Consider the following 16,863-nt stretch of genomic DNA (forward strand, 5'->3'; position numbering starts at 1 on the left):
AGTTCATGGGTTTCTTTTCAGTTTCATGAGCTTGCCTTTTACTGCTTGCCTTAAAACAGTTTTATTTAACATCACCAGCTCCTGGTCATGGTTGTCCAGTCAGTATAAAGCTGCTATTTATCCACATCTGTACGGCTATATTGCCTGTAGCTTTGCAGTGCAACTGGAATTGCATTGGTTTTTGATTTTGTGGCACAGCTGTGGGATACCTGAGAGCCACCATCCATAGAGCGTCAACAGCGAGAGTGCCTGCTATGCTCAGACCGCGTTGTGACCAGCCCGCCCTTCCCTGGAAAGCCCTTTGTCTCCGTGCCTCTATCTTGCCCTAGTGCTCTCTTCTTCTTGGGCTGGAGCTCTGGCCACATCACACCGCCTCAGATGAACAGCACTGCAAGTCACCTCGGGCAGCCAGAGCCAAGTCCCCGTTCGGGTAGCCGTGGCAGTCATGTTGAGGCTCTCTGAGTGTATTGAGCATTACCACGCTCCCACTTGAGAAACCACACCTTGCAAAGCCGGTGCGCTTACTGACATGCCGGGTGTCTGTCTGACTGACGACACTTCGACTTCCCCAGAACCTTTCGGGGCATTTCATCATCTAGTGCAAAATCCACCATTTCTCTCTGAAAACAAGGATGAAAGGAGAAGGGAAAGCAAGCTAACTCCCAAGAGAGCTGATAGCAGGGGTGACATTGCTTAAAATAACTGCCTTAGCCTAGCACAGCACAGAGGGCCTTTCCCAGCCAGGTAAAGACCAGCAGTGGTGGAAACACGGGCAGGGAGGGAAGAGCTCATGGTGGCGGCTGCGTTGCCGTTCTTTTGTTCATACAGAGCTCAGCTCTCTCCTGGAGAGCCAAGCCTACTGGCCTGGGTAGCTGTACCCATCACACCACCTACAGAAAGGACAGGCTCTTTTCTCCTCATTCTCCAAGCAGCACGTCACGTCCACCTCTTTGCTCAGATGTTCACCCTGTCGCTTGACTTCGGAGTGCCTCTGCTTTCCCGTTGCTCCATGGAGCACTGAAGCCCCATATTCCCATTGCAATAAGTTTGCTTCTGGGATGGAGCTCAGACGGCTGGGCTGCTTTCCAGTAGCAGTGACGCTCCCTTCCCACCCTCACCCTACCAAACACATGCACACACACACTTTTTTTAAAACCCCTTTTTAAAGAATGAGAACATTACTGCAGGGCTCCAAAAACTGCAGCCTCATCTAGAATAGAAAGATTAAGAAAACATGACAGTTTCCCAGCAAATTTCAACACTCTTGATTTGTCATTGCATCGACACACTATCCAGTCATGATTTTTCTGTTGTCTGGAAAACCCTTTTAGTGATAATTGTGTGCCTTGCAATACTATTGCAACAGTTTTCCTGCCCTACTCACCTTCCTGCTGTCAGACTTCACTGGCTTTTTGCACTCTTCATGATAGAACTAATTTTCTTTCACATCCTAAATATCTCATTTCATTAGCTCTGAACCTCAAATTGGACTAGCAGCAACTCTTGCATCTTCTGTTCCCTAAACTGTGGCTGACAACAGCCAAAACATGTACCAGGCTCCAGCAGATTCACAATAATTTCTCTGTTTTCAAGTAGAGGGACGCAGTATGCTCCTAGGACCGTAATTCCTGGGCACACACAGACATTCACGCACACCCACTTTTATAGGCAAAATAAAGTATAACAAAATCTACTAACTTTGCAGTCCTGAAGTTTAATGGTTTTCATTTGCTTCTCCACATTTGCAATAAGCTGCATGTACATGTTGACAATTTTTTTCCAAGACAGCATCACCAACAAAAGCTGCTGTTTGTTCCCTTTCCATTTTGAAATCAACGTTTCCCAGCCCTTGATTTTTAAGTACATTCTTAACAAAGAGAAATAAAACTTCTGGTACAGGAAATTCAGGGAGAAAGTATAAGGTCACTGATAAGTACCTGTAAAGTGTGCCTGGTAGTCTGTGAATTTTGATGAACTTTTATATCATTAATTCCTGTAATTTCTCATTGGCCCTCTGCGTACTTTGGGTTTTCATAGCACTGGATGAGTAGCATTGCATTCCACACTTATTCCTGTATTGCATATAAAAGAAGTACTTTTCCTCTCCCTTTAAAAGTGCCACCAGACAATTTTAGCTAATGTCTGCTTCCTTTTCTCTTTGAAGAAACTGTAAACAAATAATCCCTATTCAGCTTCTCCACACTGGTCGTGATGAGTACACTTTGCTCATTTTGCCTCATTCTTCTCTTTTTTCCAAGCTGAGAAAGTATAATGCATTTGCACCGAAGTGGCTTCATGCCACTAATCATCCTTTATTATCATTCTCAGTAACTTTTCTGGCTCTGTTAAACCCTTTCAAGTTGAGAGACCTACACGCATACCTAAGGTGGAAGCACTCCATGGGTTTTTACAGTATCACAATCCTGTTTCCTCTTGCATTGCGGCGCCTTTCCTAATAGCGCCTGATACTCTTTCTGAAAGCTGGTGAATTTTGAGCTGATGCTTGCAGAGATCTGCAGATGCAGATCTTTCCTGAGTGTGAACAGCAAATCTGGGGGCCCACTAATCCTGTACCTGTGTCACCGATATCCTCCTCGCCCCTCAGATTGCTTGTTTTGTTTTAGATCTGTCCGCATGGCTTTTAATCAGACATGGTATTGCCCTATCGTTCGCTATAAAAAGGTTCTTCCATAACTCTGCAGTATCCATGTTATAGATGTACTCAGGGTAGTAGAAATTATGAACAACAAAGCTTTTCAGCTCCCTACTTTACCCTTCAGGCCTTCGAGGCCAGGAGGAAAGTACTTAATGAGTATCTACTGAGAAGCTGTAATTGCGAGTGCTTGCTGGCATTTTAAAGATGAGCCGGTTGTGCAAAAATATTCATATCAAAATAATTTAGGCATGTGTAAACAATCCTATCCACAAGCTTATGGAAAAGTATCTAATTTCTTTCAAATATTAAACATGCTTCAAAAGAGAGAATAGAGAAGTTGAACTCAGAAAGAATGTGCCTTGTCGCAGTATCAGACCCGCTCAAGCTGTCCAGCGCCAAAACCATAGAAAGTGTGTCTGCATCTTCCTGCGAGCGCTGCAGAAAGGGACATGGAGTACCACACGATGGGTGCACAGGACATTTCCTCTTCTTGTCCTGCTGCTGCTAGTGTGGTACGGTTCTTGGTTTTATCCTGGCTTCAGTCTGCCATTCAGTGTTTCTTTCAGGGCTCTCTCACATTTAAAAGGACGTTCTACCGCCTGTGCAGCTCTCCAGGCGGACGCGAGGAGAAATGCCGATTCCCAGGCCAGCCTCATTCTGCGCTTCTTACCCAAAGATGACGAGGATGTTGAGCAGCCCTTGGTGCTGGCTCTGATCCCACCACACGAAGGCTGTGAATGCAGATCCTTTTGGTCCTAAAAAGCAGTAAGTTTAGTACAGTGCTCTTGGCCTGGGATCTGCATACCCCAGCTTTCAAAGGGCTTTCTTCTACAGAGGTGGTGAAAGGGAACCAAGAAAAGCAAAATCAGAAGATCTATACAGCAGTCTGTAACTGCTTCCTAAAGTTCCTAAAGACTTTTGCATTTTCACTGCAGAGATTGTTAAGGCTCCACAAATCATGGAGGAGCAAAAACTGCTTGCCCAACCTATTTTTCAGAGGCAAAGGTGAATAGGAAGATACATTTTGCCTGGATGAAGGTACTCTTCAGGACTGCTACCTGTAGAGCACTGTTGGGTCTCATGCAGTGTCCCCTACTTCGTATTCAGATTCCTGGGTGTTCCCAAGACAGTCATATTCATTCTTTTCCACATTTATTTCTGCAGATGTTTTGTTTTTCAAGGGCTCCATCACATAGTTGTTTTCAGTGAAGGAGATGGGTTCCTCATAATGACCCGTACTTTCGCACCTTGAAGAAGCTGCTGCTCTCGAGTTATGGCTGAAATCAAAATACAATACGAAAGAAGAGTTGCAACCAGAGTAGACAAAGCATCTCCCAACCATCAAGATTTTGAGCAAGATTGTGGTCTGATTCAAACCCATGTAATCCTGGGCCATGGGATTATGACAGTATTCTGAAGGAGAGAACCTTGTCCTTTGCTTCCGGGTGGCAGGAGAACCTTGGACATTATAGCAGCATGGCCTCCAGGCCAGGGAGAGCCTCAGAGGCAGCAAAAGGTATGTAAGCAACGCAAGGATTACCACCATTTCTTGGAATGGCACAATCAGGCAACTGCTCTTTGCAAGATAAGTGTGTGTGTGTGTATACACACACACACACACATATATACATATATTTATATGTATATAAAAACATGGTGGAGGAATGGTAAATGGTGAACTGAATGCAGCCCACATCCACCATATGGCTTATGATATCTAATATCCTTAAAATGAAGGTAAATCCTCTGAGGAGAAATGCCATCACACCATTTGTTCAGTTGCTCAGGGTTCAACTGCTACTTAAAAGGCTGCTTTATAAACTGCTTGGGAAGCACAGAACCCGGGCAGACGCCGCTGGCGTGTTCTACCATGGCACTCAAGTCATCAGCACTTTCATTTATATCTAGATGAGTGGTTCTCCTTGTATGTTTTGACTGGATTATTAGGCTCTTCAGTATAGCTTCCATAGGTTGCAAGTAGATCAGGATGCTGAAACCTGAGTTTATAAATAGCTTTAACTTCCTGACACAGCTATGATTAAAGAGGCAAGTTCAGCCAAGGATATTTCAGGGATAAATCAGAGTCTAATCTGTGCATCAGGAGCCTCAGCTCTCTAGAAGGGGAATTCCTCTTCTTTGCATTTGAAAAACCACTGGGAATTTATCCTTGGCAATGATCTTCAACAGGCCTCATTGGGCTGAGGAGTTAATAAACAGCTCTTGCTCATTTTTATGATTCTAATAGTGCGAAGGAAAAGATCTTTCTTCCTACATTATGTGTTGATGTGGAAAGCCCACGGGTCATCAGTACAATGTACTACTGAGCTATCTTTGAACCTCGCTTAAGAGGCTTTTCATCTTGACAGCGAAGTAGCACTGGGGTTTTTTTCTGTTCCAATACAGTCCCCAAAGACTCATCAACAGATAAAGGGTTATACTCACAATTTTACTTCATAGGCTTGAGCTGGAAAAGAATAATCAGAAATGTGTGTCAATAATTTGCATTTATATTCTCAAAAAAGAGTTTTTACTATGTCTGTTCTTGATACAAGAAAGCAACCTCTAGAGACAGAATAAAAATAGGAACCTCAGAGATCACGTCAGGTGGGTGATGACTCCTCTTCCCAGGATTCAGTCCAAGAAAATGAGAACAACCCGTATCCCCGCTGCAGCACAACTGGGTCAAGTAACTGGCCCAAGGTGAAGTTGAGTTTAGAAACTAGAAGTTCCCCGTTCCCCCAGTTTCCCTATTCATTAGAAGTTCAATAAGGAACAATTTAGAAAGAGGTTATTCTGGATTCCTTTAAAAAAAAAAAAGAAAAAAGGCAAGAGGAGTGTTTGATAATAACTGTTAGTAATTGGTAGCACGGAGTTGTAGCGAGGTACTTAAAGAAACAGAGGGAGGAGGAGAAAACTATGGCCATCGGGATTAAAAACCCCAGCCGGCGGCCAGCGTGTCCTCCGTGCGCTGGCGAGTGCTGCGGCGGGAGGGGGCCTGGGGCCAGGCTCTGCCCGGAGCCTTCCGGGGCCGCGGGAAGAGGCGGCAGCGTTCGGTGAAGGCACCCGAGCTCTGAAGAGCGGAAAGGAGCGGAACGCGTCTCGAACAGGGGCAATTAACGACGACCTCTCCCCCTCCGGGTGCTAACTAAGGAGATGCCGGACCGCAGCGGGTGCAAACGGGCATTCTAACGCCGCGGGACAAGGCCTCCCCGCTGCCCGACGCCTGAAGAGACCCGATCGCCCCCCGGTCGAGATGTACGCTTGAGAGCCGCGGGCTGCCCGTGAGGGCCAGAGGGAAGCGGCCGGCCCCGGTAACCCTGCCGGCGCGGAGGGCGGCGCGGCGCGGGGCCCAGCACCGCGGCACGGCCGGGGCAGAGCCGCCATCCCCCGGAACCGGCACGGGGATGCGGCCGCGGACCCTGCTCCGGCGCCGCGCCAGCCCCGTCCCGCGGAACCGGCACGGGGAGCGGGGTGCGCCGCTCCCCGCGGCGCAGGGGCGGGGCCGGCAGGGGCGGGGCCGGCCCCCTGGCGTGCGCTGCCGGCAGCCGCTGCCGCTGCTCCGCGGGGCCGGCCCGGCCCCGGCCCGGCCCGGCCCCGGCCCCGCGCTCCCCGCTGGGCTCCGCTGCGGCCGGCGGCGCGCAGGCCCGGCCCGGCTGCCCGTAGCGGTTTTCGCCGAGGCAGAGGGGCTGCTCCGCCCCTTGAGGCTTCCGCCGCCTCCTTCATCCGCGCCCGTTCTGATCGCCCGCCTGTGTGAGGCGGGCGCCAGGGCTGCTGCCGGTAGCTGCGAGCACGGTACCGGCCCCATCCCCGACACCCCTCAAAGGTAAAACCAAGCTGGGCACGCACAACACATTCAAGTTTTCCAGAACAGTCTACTCACCCTCTTTGGGCTTCCTAATGCAGACGATAAGAAAGATGACGAGGAAAACCACAGCGCTGCAAACCACAGCAATCAGGACGACCAGGTACAGGGACAGCTGAGTCCTCTGGACATCTAGAGCAACACGGCAGAAGACTTTCAGAGAAGCCCTCCTGGGTCACAGTAGCGGCAGCAGCAGCTACACGATGCGGACCACCTCCCTGAGGACAAGAGCAGCCGGCCCTGTCGCGGGCACGCGGGGTTGTACTGCACCTGCGTGTCCCTGCTCGTCCCCACCCTAACAGCACCTTGCTCCTGGCTCTGAATAGGTGCGTTTGTGTGGGCCAGCCGGGCTCACCGCGCGTGCATCTCGCCGAGAGCCTGCAGCCGCAAAGACAACCGGCAGAGGCTCTTAATGCTGAGGCTAACTGAGGTGCGGGCTGGACAGAATAGTGCACTACACGTCGGGGAAAAAAGGGTCTCAGCTTTCCACGCAAGGATACTGTTCAGTTGCATTTGGAACCTGTTTAAACCTACCACAGCACGGCAAAGCTAGAGGCGGTATAGAAGATCTGCTTGAGTTGCACACTGAGGCTTTCCTGCTGTTCCAGCTTTGACACTCAAAGAAAAGATCAAAATGGACTATTGTTCGGGAACACAGCAACAACTCTGTATGCTCCAAGTATGAAAGCTTTTTTTTTCCCCATAAAAACATCCGGAGTCTTTTGAAGAGTCATCATGAATCATCTAGGTCCCTTGAGAACAACCATTAATACAATTTGCAGCCAAAAGGCAGAACACTAATTTTGAGGCTGAAGGTACTGACTACTGAGCGGCCGCTTGGGGTCCCTCATCTCGTTCTTAGCTTTGTTTTGCTCTCCACTTACTCTGAGTTGTAGAATTCTTTTCTGGATACCCCACACCATTCTCAGAAGTCACTACTGTTGTGGGCAGATCTGCAAAACAAACAGGAGTGAAAGGCTCACAGGGCATTTCCAATCCTCTTTTGAGCACCAGGAGATGGGGGATTATAGCTGTAGGACCAGAAGAGAATGTCCCCATCACCTTTACAAGGCAGTGAAAATAGGCAAACTCTAGAAATTAGTACTATATGTATACTATAATATAGAGAGAGTACATATAGTACTATATATCCACACTAGATGATAGATACTATATATGGTATATATACACGCCATATATACTATGTATACACAAACTCTCTCTCTTTCTATATATATATGTACGTCTATACACACACACCTGTAATAGTGGTGGAGCCCCATGGAGTCCAAGAGATTACTGAGGTACTTCTGAACATCAGCTCTGTTTGGATTTTTTCTGTAATAATAGTCAACAATTGTCAACATCTTCCCTTAGCTTCTGGTCACTCATGCCGATTCCCACAACCTGCTGCGTGATTGCCGGGGCACTATAAATTCAAATGAACCATAACCCGAAAATACAAAGTTTCCACAAGCAGACCTATTCTAGCCCCGGTCTGAATTCGTACATCCAACAAAAACAAACTGGCAATCACAAGCCCTCCCTCAAAACAACAGTCCTTGGTAAGGTAGACTGTTTCCAGTCAGGTCTGACGCAGCTTTTGTACCTGCCACTAGAGATACTAGCTCTGCCTCCCACTTCAGCGGCTTCCTTCAAGACCAGAAAACAAGCAAGGGAGCCCTTTAAAGAAGCACAGAACCCAGAATATCCTACAGGGTCTCCAAGTTAGGAAATGGTACTCTAGCAGCCCTACGAGACATACAGAGTCCCTCATACAGAGACACAACCTCCCTAAGAGCAAGCTAGAAGCCCTCTGGGGGCTGGAGATTGAGGAAAGGAGGATGTTCCGTGTTCAGAAACGTCTGGATTAAAATTTGAGGCATATGGACTAAAGTATAATATTGTCGAGACTGTATTCTCCAGCAACAAAATCACTGCCAAGCACCGCATCAAACCCTCCCCCGACTCCTTGTCCTTGCTGTCAGCCGTAGCTGCCGTTACCCCGACCTGTGGTTGGGCGCTCGCTCCCCGAGGTTCCCGCATCCCTCTGAGAGGCCACAGTTGTTGTGGGCAGATCTGCAAGGTGAATGAGATTGGGGCTCACACAGCAGTTTGACCATGTTTGTGATGCTGCTGCAATACAGAACTTCTCCACTGGTGGGATAACATAACGAAGAACTAGCCACCATCCAGAGGACAGGACTGCGTGCTAGCAGCGTTAACAAGCACGGCCATCATTAATTCCTGTTCCCTTGCTGTACACTCTCACGTGCAACTGCTGTGAAAAACAACACGTCATTTCAGCTGGAGTCTTTGTTCCGCTGGGAGCTCAGCAGGCTTTGCCTCTTTCAAAGGTCACCGTGTGGTACCTGCGCTTGGCTCTGCGGTCACAGGCATCGCGGCCCTGATGACCACGTTACCAGCCAAGGGAAGCAGCACGTCTTCCGCAAGGCATCCATCACGCACCTTCTTGCGGAGCCTGGATACATCAGAGCGCAGAGTGTGTGAAGTGCAGTGTGTTTCCCTGAAACACGTAGCAAATCATAAGGAACAGAGGCCATTTTGATCTTTTCACCTACTGAATTACCACTCATATGCTCCTGATACTCCAAATGAAGTCCTGGTTCCTCATCCAAGCTTGCTCTGCTTTTGCCTTAGTAACACGCTGCGGTAGGCAGCATTACGCAGCCAGCAAGAATTTCAAAAAAGCCAAAGAGGAATAAATATAAGCATTTTAAATACAAAACCTCTTCTGCATCAGAAGAGAGCAGTTCCTCTAGAGGGGAGGAGGGAAATTGAATACAGGAAATAAAAAAGGATAGAAAGCCAGAGCTAGCGACGAGAAGTGCTTCAGAGTGCAGAAGGCCAAGGCTTCTTGCGTTCTCTTCCTTTGAGGAAGGGAAGTAGGAATGTTGTTTCATTCCAGTACGGAAGGACTCCAGATGTTTTCCACCCAGCTGTGGCTCTGGGGACTCACCTCTCACCGTCAGCTCCACGGCATCGCTCTGCTGCACGGCCCCGGCCCCAACCCTGTTTTCTGCCTCACAGTAGTACTTCCCGGTGTCGGAGGGCCGCAGGCTGTCCCACGCCAGCTCGGCCTGGCTGCTCAGGAGCAGGGCTTTCCCTCCCGCGGTGCTCCTGAACCAGCGGTAGCTGATGGGGGGGGACCCGCTGGCCACACAGGTCAGGCTGGTCCTGGCTCCTGCCGGGAAAGTCAGCCCCGGCTCGCTGGCCCTGATGACGGGCTTGGTCGCTGCAACTGGAAGACAAAGCAGATGGGGCCCGGATCGCGCTGGCCCTGGTTGCGGTGGGAAGGTCCCCCCCTCCATGGCAGTTCACGCGCTGGCTTTCAGCAGGTTCCCGGGAGGAAGAGGGGCACCGCGCCCACGTCACCTCCCTGCACAGGTTAAGCTTGGCTTAGCTGTGCCTGTACCAGCTATGCCACCCATCGCACCTCCTACACAAAGGCCTGCTCTGCTGGGTTGATGCCATCTCCGTTCCTCTATAAGCCACCACTGCCCAGGCAAAGGGACGCGGGGCACGTGCTGATGAAGTTTGGTCAAAGAAAAGCAATGCAATATCCCAGGGACTTCCCCTGCGGTGTGCGTCCCTCGAAAACACCGAGCCATCGGATACAGGTAGAGCCAGGGACAAACTGGTCAGCGAGAGGCCACAAATCCTCCCCCAGCCCCTGAACCGCAGGGTGCAGTATCGCGGGCAGAATTCCTCTCTCGGACCTATTTGCTGCTTCTCACCGGAGCCTGACGCTGCTCAGCAAAACGCCCCTGCATCGGAAGCAGGTCATCACTGCCTACACGGTCTATCCCATTCCTAAAAGCCTTCCCTCGCCAAGCCTTCCACTGCTGCGCAGCTGCCTTCTTGGGTTTACCTTTAACAACCTCCACTTTAGTGGTGATGTCTTTTGCTATCAGGCTGTTGTTGCTGGCTCTCCAGGTGACCTGGCAAGTGTAGGCTCCCCTGTCAGAGATCTCCAGGTTCAGGATGTGGAGGGACACATTCCCTGGGACATCCTTCAGGACGCTGACCCTGCCCCTGTACTCGGACAGGAGAATGTGGTCGCCAGAGCCGTCCCTCCGAAAGATGGTGCCAGAGCTCTGGTCATGTACCACAGTCCACATGAGCATTTGCTGCACAAAGTCCTTCACAGGCACGTAGGCACATGGCAAGGTGGTAGATCCCTTCCATACACCTTTGATCTCATTGAGGCCAGTCAGGTCCAGAAGAGCTGCAGGAAGAATGGAGAGAGAAAATTTTTTTTTTTTTTAAAAAAAGCAATCACGGTGAAGGCAGCTCCTGGGTGAAGAAGTGGTGGTGAGAGCATCAGCAAGTGGAATCCACCAAATCAAAAGTACGGGCAGTCAGTGTAGATGATGAGGGATTCAGGGACGGGCCAACAAAAAAAGCAACGTGGCACGAGGAAGACAGATGGGAGACGGTCGATTGCCAGGGGCACTGCCGCGTGCCGCGTGCGCAGTTTGGCTCTCGTGCTCTGCCTGGTGCTTACCTGCAGGTGAACACCAGGCAGAGCATAGGATCAGAATTAGCAGACGACTTGACCCGAGGGAAGGAGTTTGTCTCAGGCCCGAGTTGCAGAGCTCCCCGGTCCCAGCTGGCGTCTGCCCCCGCCACCCACCGTCACTCGCGGGGCTTTCCTGGAAAGCACTGCACATTAACAGCAAACCACAGGTTTTAGGGTTTTCCTCTCCTCCGCTGCCCATTTGTTCTTCTGAAAGACACCGCTTTGTCAGAGTAAGCTGAATTTAAGCAACTTAAGCAATGGATCAAAGAAGTCTAACTCTTTGAATTTGCCTGTAAAAATGAAGTCTGTTGCCTTTGTGCCAGTACATTTTTGTCAATCTTAGGGTTAAACCTATGCTTCCGTAGACACTTCTTTACCCTTTTCTCCTGGTTTCCAAACCTCCCCTTTCCTGGGAACACAACAACTAACCAGACCCTTCTTGCTGGGCTGCTCGCTGTGCTCTGTGAAATAACCATCACAACGTATGTGGGATCTTTGTACTCTTAAGTACGTGGGCAGCGTTTCCATAGCCTTCGTGCACCGTTGCACTCTGCAGCCACTGGATCTGAAGCAACTGAACACCGAGCCAGCAGCACGCAAAGACGTTGGCCTTTTTGCCGCGTCTCTGTTCCCAAAACAGAGCCACTCCTGTACAAACACACGCAGACACACCAGTGCCAGGGAAGGAACCGCCCCGAGCGGGAGACCTTTCCATAGACTCACCGTTGCAGAAGAGAAGAGGACTCATAAGCACGGCTGCTCTCGCCAGCATTCCCATCCTTCCCAGGGCTGCAGCTTCTCCCTCTCGAGCAGAGCAGAGCTGCTCTCTCCAAGGCAGGAAGTGAATCAGGAACGCTTCCCTTTCGTCGCTCTCTTTCTCATCGGGAGCCCAGGACAGCTGCTGATGGTTTTTCCTTCCTCTTTTTCAGAAAAAAAATTGTCTCAGTGATGACTGTCAGAGGTGTAGGCAGAACAGAAGTCCTAACGGAGAGTGAAAAGAGGAAAGTTTAAGAATTACTTCTACTCTATTTCATATTTCCTGCCGAGTATGCTTTTTTCCCCTTCTGTTTTTTAATTGAACTTTTAAAAAATGGGTTTTTTTGTTTCTTTGTATTCCTAACCACCTATTTCTTCCTCTTTTTGTCTTGCATTGCTTTCTAAATAATAAATTTTAACATGCATGTTACGTACAAGAAGATCTGAGAGAGTACTCTTAAGGAGATAAACAACCAAGGTCCTTACTATTCATTTTCCTACCAGCTTTTCTATGGAGCTTACCACTGTGTTTTAAACTAAGATTCATGAAACACCCTAAATCTTTACATTACCAGTGTGAGATAGATGATCATTTGTAGGTCCCTTCCAACTAAAATATTCTATTCTAATCTATATCATTACATCCCATTTAAGAGGTGGAGAGGTTAGGTATACAAATCTGAAAAGAAATAATTTCCAAGAGCTGCAGGCACCTGGTTTGACCGTCCCACTCTATATCACAGGTTGATCCTCCTTTCTCACATAGCAATTTAGCTGCTTGGTTGAATTGATTAATTGCATTCAGCTAAAAACATGGATTAGGGCCCCATGCACCTGCATTTCCCCGCAGACTGCTTTGGAAACAGGTGAACAATTGTATGCCTGGAGAGAAAAAAAAAAGGAACTTATCAAAGTAGAAAATCTTTGAGACTATGAAATCGTGACTTCTCAACTGTAATTAGATGTGTTATTATTAATTAAAGGTAATATTAGTTATAGTTAATCTGTATTATTCAGTACTTGAGCACTACATCCATCTAGGAGAAGTATCTGTTCTCTACTGAAACATTATCTTCAAGAGATTTGACATGTCTTTTCTGTCTTCTGCAGCTCTTGATTTTTCTTACGCCCTAATGACAGAAATCTCTTCTGCTTCATTGCATTCAGCTAAATCGATACGAGCACTTTGCTGCTGTTACATCCAAATTCAACATCCGGTCCTCAGACGCAAGTAACCACAATAATTAAACGCAGTCAACACAATCCTAGACCATATTCTGAAGTACAACCCTCCTTTAACGATAGTGAGACAATGTTTGCGTCTGTAGAAGCGCAGTACAGCGTGCCAGAGCAATCAATGCTGCGTACCTGATCCTGAAGTACTGGCAATGTGGGGAAAAAATACTTCTTATAGTCTTCTATATGGCTTAAAGACGGCTCCACCTACATTGTCATTTGTAGCAGCTTCGTTGGGTTGTTATGTAATTTCACATTAAAACCAGGAGATTTGCATATACAGCCCTGGGAGCTCTGGCATTATCTTGTTCCTTTTCTTTTGAGGTCTTTGCTTTCATTGCGGTTCCTTGCTTTTACATATATTCTTATTTTAGAGTCATTGACAGTTCATTCTGCAAAACAATGGTGCTTAAAAGCATATATGCATATAGAAGTGTGATTTTTTTTTTTTTTACTACTTGTTATTATTTGATACATTGATCTAATTATGACAATGTTATTGGTATGAATTTGAATTTGGTTCTTTTCGGGTTATAACACTCTGATCTCTGTTTCCCTGAAGCTGGTGATTTTACTACACACAATTTTCATGCCTTTATTTGGTTGGAAAATCTCTATATCCTTGTGGTTGTTTATCAGTCTCAGCCTAGACAATCATCTGCTCGATTAATTTCTTACCATCTACTATATTTGCAGTTATACCTGTAATTAAAGAGGACATCTCGCCAGCTTAAGGTCTAAATGCTTCTGAAAATACCCAACTTGATAAAACTGAGAAAAAGGTTCAACAGAGAGATCCAAGAGATTTTGGGACCTGATTTCACGTGCTCCTCCCTTGTAGCCCTGTATTCTTCCAGCAGAAATTTTCCATGAGATGCAACTCCAATCTGCAGTCACCGGGATGGGGAGAAGCAGGAAAGCTCGCGTGGGTTGCAGTGTTCACATACTGCTTGGCTCAAAAAAGGAAGAGAAAAGAACACGTTAAGTTCAAATTAATGCAACTCCTTCCTAGGGCACCTGGCTGGCTGGAGAGGAGGGCAAAAGCCTAAATTGACTCGGACTAAGTCATCAGGGAACCTACCGCTGGCAGGGTACGTACCAACCGGGAAGCTAAAACTCAAACTGCTTGACAAAAAAAAAGCTGTGTATATATTTATATCTTTATATTTACGTTTACCGTTTTGTTTGGGGGACGGTGGCAGGAGAAATCTTTTGTCCGTAATATGATGCAAGGACAGACACCTGTACGCTGAGATGACCCTTGGTAGCAATCTCTTGCTTCTACTTCGGGGAGCTATGATAACGCAGACACTGCTTTTCGAAATGGCAGTCTTGTTTTAGGAGACAGCAAAACATTTTGAGCATGGACTGGATGGGGTGGCATCATACAGCCCAGGAGAGACAGATCAAAATAAGTTTCTCTTGTATGCTGGAAAGCTCTGTGTTAGCAAGCACACAGCAGGATGAGATAAAAAATTGATGGCTAGGCTGACGTAGTCTGTGTGGGGAGGGCCAGTCTGGAACAGGATGAAAAATAGTTATGAAAGGAGCGTGAGAGGGGCACTTTTCACTTTCTCACACTGTGCTTGCCGTGCCTGCGTGTGTTTGTTAAATTCTCAGCACATGGAAGGCAAGGAATAGCAACCTTTCCTTCCCTGGATACAGGACACTAAAACCAAGAAGTCAAAGCAGCAGCCGTGCGTGTTGATGCTGGAGGGAGGAGGAAGGAAACTTGCATTATAGTGAAGCAACTGTGGTCACAGGTAACACAAACTTGTTACGCAGCGGGTTGCAGCGGCACAGTAGCAGACGTTGTGCATCGCCGCTGGGCCCGCGGGCCTGGGCCGTGCTGCAGGTACCACGCGCCTGCAGACAGACTCGGCCGGCTCATCGTAACGGAGGAGCCTGTCCGTGGCTCCCGCGCTGCCGCCGCTGCCCTGTCCTGGTCCTTATCTTGAAGCGGAGCAGCACGTTTTCATATAAGCATCCTTTTTCTTGACAGTGGAAATGATGAATGAACAGAGTCCTTTACTTCTGGGAAAATCCTACAAAAACTCTAAAGCCCACCGTGCGGTTAACCTCGGCACGGGCTCTGCACAGCGTGCCACGCCCAGATCGGAGGTCTGCCTGATGCCAAGTTTATTTATGCTGTTCCCTGGTTCCTTCTCATGTCACCTCCAGCAAACCTCCGTTGTTTTAATCAGTACCTTACGGAGCTGAGGGCCTGTCTTACTGGAGTCTATAAAGAACGCCGCACTGGTGCACTACATCCGGCGTAGCTGGCAGAGCCCGGGTGAGAAATGGCTTTTTGGGAAAGGGCAGTGAGGCAAGGACAGGGCGGGTGCCCGGGCGGCCCCGCACGCGGGCGTGGGGCCACTTGCGCAGCGTTTGGGCTGAGCGACCGCCCCGTGAGTTGGCAAACCGGGAAAGAGCAATCTGGGTGCCCCACCCCAGCTGAAATATCGACTTGTCTCCAAAAGGAAAAGGGAAGGATGGTAAAAAAACCCAGCAGAATTTACATAGTAATTGGTTGTTACTAACGCGCTTTCCAAAGAGTGCTGGAAAGTTTTGACCAGGCAGAGTTACAAAAGACTGAGACGGGGGAAGAGCTGACACGGTGCCCAGCCACAAGAAGAGCCGATGGCAGAGCCGAGAGCTGCCGTGCCGGCTGGGGGGCAGCCGCGGCCGCAGCGGCAGGTACAAGGCTGCGGCTGGGATTCTACAATGAGTTACGAGTTAGGAACAAGCAGCAGGGACCCCGGACCTTTCACACTGTCTCTGTGCGAGACTACGCCCAGGGAGGATCGCAGACCGTGGTTGAACCTTAGTGGCAAAAAACCAGGGGAGAAACTAGGGCAATGGCTCTAGAATAGAATTGTTTGCTTCAGAAATGTTTTTTCTTTTTTAAACAAACACCGAAGCAACAGAACGTATCTAAAAATCAGAACAGAAGTAACATTAAAGGAAGAAGGCATAGTATTAGACGATACTCAGACCTGTCTGATAACCAACCTTAACAGCTGTAGTCTAGAGAATCTAAGTTAACCCTGTACAATACGTGATCTTAAGGTGCTAACACCTTCCTTGTAAAGCAAAGGAAAGAGAAGATGGTAAGTGTCTGTGCATAAATATACCTACTCCTGATTTAAGCTAAAACATAAAGTTTGTCTGTTTATTATAGAGAAGATGAGAGGGGGAGATGGAGAAATGGAGGTGGGGGGGTAAAAGGTGTGCGAGTATATTGGGTGCTCCTATGAAGGAAAATACTGGGAACAGTATACAATGTTGTATACAACAGTATACAACAAATACAGCTCTGGGAACAAAGATGACTGCTAATGAAAAGCTTTTGTTAATCTTTCTTTCAACAGGTAACAGAGGAACTGAGTACCCCAAAAACTGGACTCTGGCCTCTTACCACCTTACTGCCACTTCACCCTCCAGGACTTTCACAGAGCCCCACTGACGGCTCCAGATTATCAGCGGGGACAGACGGCTCTGAGGCCTTGGCAGCGCAGCTGAGGGCAGCCCGAGCTTGCCATTAACTTTGTCCTAATCGCTTTCGTCCCCTCTTTCACCTTACTCTCCCTTTCACTTCCCGTGGATTCACTTCAGTTGATTTGTGTTTACAGACCTCTTACATTACTCGGAGGATACCTCTGCTCCTCTGAGTAACGTAAGAGGATGCAAGGATACTTGCTCCTTCAAAACTGCAGTAGCATTTGTTTTGCAGAGCTCGGGGCACGGCGCTGATCTTTACAACAGCACCCGTTTGTACAACAGGTTCCCGGAGCGGTTCCTGAAGGTGCC

General features: G+C 48.4%; 1 protein-coding gene across 5 annotated transcripts; it reads right to left on the minus strand.

The window, feature by feature from the left end:
* Positions 1 to 1,665: 1,665 nt before the first annotated feature.
* LOC140658363 (V-set and immunoglobulin domain-containing protein 4-like) lies at positions 1,666 to 11,939 on the minus strand. Of its 5 annotated transcripts, XM_072876657.1 has the most exons (10): positions 11,785 to 11,939; positions 10,411 to 10,767; positions 9,499 to 9,780; positions 8,529 to 8,597; positions 7,779 to 7,856; positions 7,403 to 7,471; positions 6,537 to 6,650; positions 5,099 to 5,120; positions 3,715 to 3,933; positions 1,666 to 3,411 (listed from the first exon to the last, which is right to left on the minus strand). In XM_072876657.1, the coding sequence occupies exons 1-9, from the start codon at positions 11,837 to 11,839 to the stop codon at positions 3,735 to 3,737; spliced, it is 1,245 nt and encodes a 414-aa protein (XP_072732758.1). In that variant the 5' UTR covers positions 11,840 to 11,939; the 3' UTR covers positions 1,666 to 3,411; positions 3,715 to 3,734. The 5 variants fall into 5 exon arrangements, with proteins under 5 accessions (XP_072732758.1, XP_072732757.1, XP_072732759.1 ...); XM_072876656.1 differs by having other exon boundaries at positions 1,668 to 3,933; XM_072876658.1 differs by lacking the exon at positions 8,529 to 8,597 and having other exon boundaries at positions 1,668 to 3,933.
* Positions 11,940 to 16,863: the final 4,924 nt, after the last annotated feature.

The sequence above is a fragment of the Ciconia boyciana genome, chromosome 12, assembly GCF_034638445.1.
Source record: "Ciconia boyciana chromosome 12, ASM3463844v1, whole genome shotgun sequence".
Taxonomy (NCBI): domain Eukaryota; kingdom Metazoa; phylum Chordata; class Aves; order Ciconiiformes; family Ciconiidae; genus Ciconia; species Ciconia boyciana.